This window comes from Mirounga angustirostris, unplaced genomic scaffold (assembly GCF_029215605.1).
Source record: "Mirounga angustirostris isolate CCGP_5_RB_7025 unplaced genomic scaffold, mMirAng1.0.hap1 SCAF_5, whole genome shotgun sequence".
Taxonomy (NCBI): domain Eukaryota; kingdom Metazoa; phylum Chordata; class Mammalia; order Carnivora; family Phocidae; genus Mirounga; species Mirounga angustirostris.
The window spans coordinates 30202711-30208710 of NW_026991713.1; the positions used below are offsets into that span (position 1 = coordinate 30202711).

General features: G+C 41.7%; 1 protein-coding gene across 5 annotated transcripts in view; it reads left to right on the top strand.

Moving 5' to 3' along the window:
• Window positions 1-4981, top strand: part of POC1B (POC1 centriolar protein B) — a 93424-nt gene extending 88443 nt beyond the window's left edge. For 4 of the 5 annotated variants that reach the window (XM_064590802.1, XM_045872877.3, XM_064590803.1 and 1 more), the window contains one exon: window positions 3388-4980. In XM_064590802.1, the coding sequence (XP_064446872.1) occupies window positions 3388-3492 (105 nt within the window). In that variant the 3' untranslated portion in view covers window positions 3493-4980. Of the gene's footprint in view, window positions 1-3387 lie in introns of all 5 variants that reach the window. The other variant, XM_054506890.2, reaches the window with a different exon arrangement.
• Window positions 4982-6000: the final 1019 nt, after the last annotated feature.

The window sequence follows — 6000 nt, forward strand, 5'->3', positions numbered from 1 at the left end:
GTACCAAAGGTCTTCCAACTCTTGGTCAGAAGACAGAGGTGTCATTTAAAGGAGGTGGTGTGTTGGGGCGCCTGGGTGGCTCAGTCGTTAAGCGTCTGCCTTCAGCTCAGGTCATGATCCCAGGGTCCTGGGATCTAGTCCCGCATCAGGCTCTCTGCTCAGCCAGGAGTCTGCTTCTCTCTCTCCCACTCCCCCTGCTTGTGTTCCCTACTAGCTGTCTCTCTCTCTCTGTCAAATAAATAAATAAAATCTTTAAAAAAAAAAAAAAAAAAAGGAGGTGGTGTGTTGAAATGGATACATCAAAGGTTTCTCCTCCAGCCCTGCTGATTCAGTGTTTCCTCTGAAGAAGTCTTATTGTTGCTCTGATCTGTAGAATGAGGTTGCCAATATTTGTCAGAGCAGACCTTGCTACAAGTTATACAGAAAGAGAGGCTATCATGTGAGCTAGAGAGATGGCAATTACTTTTCCAGAATACATATTTCAAGTTGAAATAGCTCTTGCATAGAAATCATCTCATTCTGTTCTCAACACTGGCTGTACATTGTAGTCACCTGGGCAGTTATAAAGCATACATATGCAGACGGCCAGTTCTCATCTCCAGACAATCCATTGCGACTGGGCTGGGGTAAGGCCCTGACATCTGTCTTTTTAAGTACCCCATACGATTCTGTTTCACAGCTAGGGTTTAGAGCCACTAATTAAATGAATACTAAAAACCTGTAGATCACATCTCAGGGCCTTTTGAAGCAAGAGCCATATATGTGGATTTGGGGTCCTGACAGATTGTGGGAAAGAGCCGTGTGAGTACTTGGAGTCATCACAAGATTTGTTCAATGAAAATCCTATTAAAATCACTAACTTTCACTTTGCAGTATTGTACTGGAGGTGACCTTCTCTGTATTTATCATACACTTCTTCCCTTTAAAGGCAGCTTCCCTTTCGGCCTCATGCCAGATTTAGTTTTGGTTGGCTTATTTCCCATATTGCCACAACTTCTTCACCTACACTGTCATATTCAATGTCAGGTCCTTCTTAGAGCCTCTCCCAAGGGAATCTTTCCATTCTCTATTCTTTCAGCCTCATGACCCATCTTTCCTTCTTACCTGATTCAAGGTTAAATGAATCATTTAAGATTTACTGAATGTCTCTATGATTTTTAATTTTGAAAGGCTGGCTTTCTTTTATAGTTAAGGAGGTTAAAGCAAGCACAACACACTTGCAAAATAGAAACAGTGAATCTGTGGGCAAGTAGCAAGTAAAATAAACATGTTCTGATTCACTTTAATTACAGATGACTGAGCATCTCCTAACTCACTCACAGTGTTTATATCTCATCTGCACTGATAAATGGAATTAACCAGTGTTAAAGGTGTTGCTAATATACATATCAACAGCTTTAGCATGTGGAATTGTGGTAATATATGTAAAGTATATAGCAAAATGCTTGGCCCATATAGGTACTCAAGAAATGGTAGAAAATTTTATCAGCATCATTTTTTTAAAGATTTTATTCATTTGACAGAGCGAGACACAGCAAGAGAGGGAACACAAGCAGGGGGAGTGGGAGAGGTAGAAGCAGGCTTCCCACTGAGCAGGGAGCCCTGGGATCACGACCCAAGCTGAAGGCAGACGCTTAATGACTGAGCCACCCAGTCACCCCTATCAGCATCACTTTTAATTAGCCATAATCTATAGTATGGAATATGAAAGCAAAAACTATTAAATAATGTTATTTTTAAAATGTTTACTTTTGGAGGATGATAGGGAATCAGTTCATTATCTTAAAACTTGTTGACTAAAATAATCAAGCATTTATCCTGCCTTTCCTATATGAACTCTACCACTGGATAACCAAGTAGTAGATGAGGAAAGTGTTTCTTATTTATAAATTATCCCAGCTAATAGTTTTTTTAAATGATGGAATTAGAATATCATTTACAATGCTCAAGAATGAATAGATCTAGGCATTGAGCAGGTCCAACATTATGAGAAAAGAAATGATCAAACCTTATTAACATGCCTTCTAATGAAATAGACCACTACCTATAGTCTTAACTATAGGTCTTATTAGATCCATAGTCTTGCAGATCTAATCTGAATCTAATCCAGCCTTTGAATCCAGCTGCCAATTTATAGAAAATATAGAGAACAGAACAGACTGACCTGCACCCTTAGCACACTATCCTTAAAATTCAGAATGGTGGAAGCTCTGCAGATAAACTCTATTCTAAATGGCCAGAATCTGTCAACAGACAAATTGTTTAAAAAAAAAAAAAAAAAGTGGGGGGTGAGGATGAGAAGCTGTAGATTCAAAGGAACTTTAAATGGCATCTCAAACTTTGAAAATGGGTAAGACAAAATTACAGTGTCTAGGAATGTACACCTGAACGATAAAACCATAAAGAATGTAAGAAAGCAATGACTATAATGGTCAGGAGAGTGGCTGTTGTCGGGGGGAGGGCAGGAGTGGGGATTCTGAGAGGCCCATGGAAAGAACGCTGGGGTGGCTGGCAAAGTAAGAGTTCTGGACCTGGGTGCTCGTTATCAGGGTGTTTTTCTCATGAGGATTCATTCAGGGACACGTTTTTTTTTGTGTAGCTTCCTGAATCCATTTTATTTTATAATAAAAAGTTTAAAAGAAATCTAAAAGATTGAAGATGAAGTAGTCAATATCAAATTAGATTTGCCAAATGTAGAAGTAGCCATTTGTGTGTGGGGGGGGGGTGGGGGGGAGGTCATTTGCTCATTTATTAGCCACAGGAGTTAAAAGAGCTAAGATTCATCAAGTCCTATGTACCAGGCACCCGTGTAAGCATTTTATGTGCCTTACTTCATTCGGTCTTCCTAACAACCCTGGGAGACGCGGTCATTTTCAAGGTGTGAGAACTGATGCTGGTTATTCTAACAATTTAAAGTAAACGAAGGATCCAGCTGGTATAGTTAGGATCCATCATGGATTGGTCATGACAGAGTGACGAGTGGTGACATAGAAGTAGGCCCTGGGCTGGGCTTGCGGTGCCCTGCCCCCCCGTCCTTTCCCCCTCACACCGCCATGTAGCCTGCGGGACTGCACACAGGCCACCTGTGGCCTCCGCCCTGACTTTGGTGCTTCAGGAGGCCAGACAAGAATGGTCTACAGAGGCCTCATCTTTTACTCTTTTCTCACCAAAGGCATCAGTTTTTATCTTTTCCTCAAATTGCTTCATAATGCTTTTTGCCAGTGGAAGGGCCCAGAAGCAGAACACACTCTGGGGCTGATTTAGGAGCCCCTTCCCAGCAAAGGGGTGGACATTCCAGTTCCTGAAAGGATCTCCGTTGCAGAGATGACCGTCATTGTCCTCACCGCCAGGTCACTAGGTATTGATTATTTTGTCCTCCTTTTGCAGACTGTTTCAATCTTGGAGCAGAGACTGACCTTGACAGAGGATAAGCTGAAAGACTGCCTTGAAAATCAGCAAAGGCTTTTCAATGTTATCCAGCAGAAAAGTTAAATAGAAAAATATGAGCAGAGGCTTGATAAATGGCCACGTGTACATGTGCTCAGGAGGGTAGTACAAGATGCTTCACACAACACACTCATGTACTCACTATCATGGCATGTCTTCAAAGGGTGAACAACAGAACAAAAGGCAGAAAAGGCATAATGACTAATTTAAACACACAAATCAATGTCAAGGACTAATTCAAATCATTACCATTTATGATTGCAGTAATAAAGTGGTAAGTATTCAAGTGGCTCTGTATTTTCCCCCATATTATTGTAAATGCCGGTTTTCGTTTATAGTCCAAATCCTGCCAGGAGAGTAACCACATCGAATTTCATTGTTAAATCATTTCAACTGATCACACTCAGGTGATTCCTTAAAGCAATGGATGTGTTTCCTTCGTGAACAACACCCTTGGGGTGAAGTAATGCAGTTACCTCTAAAACTGCATCCTGTATGCGGAGAATGAATTAGTGGTCTGACTCCTGTTTCTGTCAGCTCAAAAAAAAAAAAAATTTTTTTTATTCTTTCTTAACAATGTCCTGAAATGATGATCTTATAAAATTCCCAAAGCACAGAATTTCCACAGCAAGAATACACTTATATACATGACACAGGGCAGTGGGTTTTTACTTCATTTATGGTGAACATGGCTTATCCTTTGCCCAGCCTGAAAGAAAATGAAGAACTAGAAACGCATGAAGCGCACGTCTTTGCTCTCGTTGATGGGCGCACGGAAGGATTTGGGTTGTGTCCAGACCTATGACCCCAGGGTACAAAGATGGCGCCAGTGGGGTTTCAGTATGCTCTGATGCTTGAATGACGCAACAGTGACATTTACAAATACACACACACATGTATGTCCACATGCTTCAGAAAAGTTGTCGCTTAGGGTGATTTGGGTGGCTGAGTAATAAGTATGTATAATATTCACATCATTGTCTTCCTATTTTTTTTTTAACGAATGTGATTTAAAACGAAATAAAAATGAGCCTGGCATTCCAAAAAATGCTCAGGGTGATTTGGTTACAAATTAGAATTTTGTTTTATCTAAAAAAAAATGAGATTAAATTGAAGAAAAACAAATTAATTTTTGCTTGCTTTTCTGTTAACCTAAATCAAGAGGTGGGTGAGGGCAGTCTGTATTTACGCTGTCTGTAGGTAACATGGGGAAAATGCTATCTATGTTTTGAAAAAGAAGAAAAAGTCAAGTCCTATTTATGTAGGAGTCTGTGTTTATAAATTTTTCCCAAGCAATTTCAATCATATCTATAAGGTGGTTTTTTTTAAAAATCACCTCATTGTGTGTTTTAAGTGCCTTTTTATATTATACTAAGTGTGAACTTGTAGACATTTTCAAAAGTTTTGTAAAGACTAAGTGGCATTGTATTTTTATAACCTCATTCAAAAGACTAAGATATGAAATGTCATACTGATTTTTGTTTACCATCTCTTAAGCTTCAAACAATAAAAACATTTTACCTTTAAAAAAGTTGTTCCTTTCTTTTTAAGTGGTTAAAACCTTGAAATACTAAACTTCCTATGCAGCTCAGTCACCTTTCATTGTGCATAACAATCTCCTGGGGCATTTGTCCAAGTTTCCTGGGCCTTACCCGGTTTGTAGGATCACCGGGTCGGGTGGGGCCCATCATCTGCATCTCTTAAGAAGCTCGCAGGTGCTGTAGATGCTTGCCGGCCTACGGCCCACACTCTAGAAACCCATGACGGAGCTATAGCCACTTCTTACAACATGGTGTTGCCACGTTTTTATAGGCCTCACAAACCTTTATAAGGGATCTAAAAACAGTGGTGATAGAAATTAAAATGCCTTGAAACTTTTTCAAGAGGGTCATTTTATAACCCCTCCCCCCTCTTTTTTTAAGCTTTCGTGGATTCTCTTTGGTCTTCCTCTGCTTTCCAGCCTCTCATCTGTCCTAACCTGCATATTCAACTGCCTCATCTACATCTCCACTCTGGAAGACTAGTAGGCCTCTCTGAATATGTCCGAAACCGAGCTCCCCGCTCCGGTGCCACCCGCCAGCTCCCCTCCTGCGTCTCCCGGCAGGTGCTCAGGCTGATGACCTCAGAGTTAGGCTCGCCTCCTTTCTCTCACACCTCACATTCCATTCCTCCAGCGGATTTTGTCAGAGCGGATGAAACACGCGATCACTTCCACTACCTTGGTCACCTGCCCGGGCCCGAGCTGCCATCGTCCCTTCCTGACCACATTGGCCTCCCTGCTGGCCCGCCTGCTGGCCTGGCATAGTAGGCCAGAGTGCTCACTGAAAAGCGAGTTTACACGGGTGGCTCTTCTCCAACCCTTCCAGGGCCTCCCATCGCACTCATCAGCCTAAAAGCTCAAACCTTGACAGTAGTAATGGGACCCCTACCCCCTCCTGGTGGACCTCTCCCCCCTGCCTTGGGTTGCTCTCACTCATTGCCCTTTGGCCGTAGGCCTTAGTAGCCTCTTTGCCTTCCTTTGAAGAAGCAAAATAGCTCCCGCCTGAGGGCTTT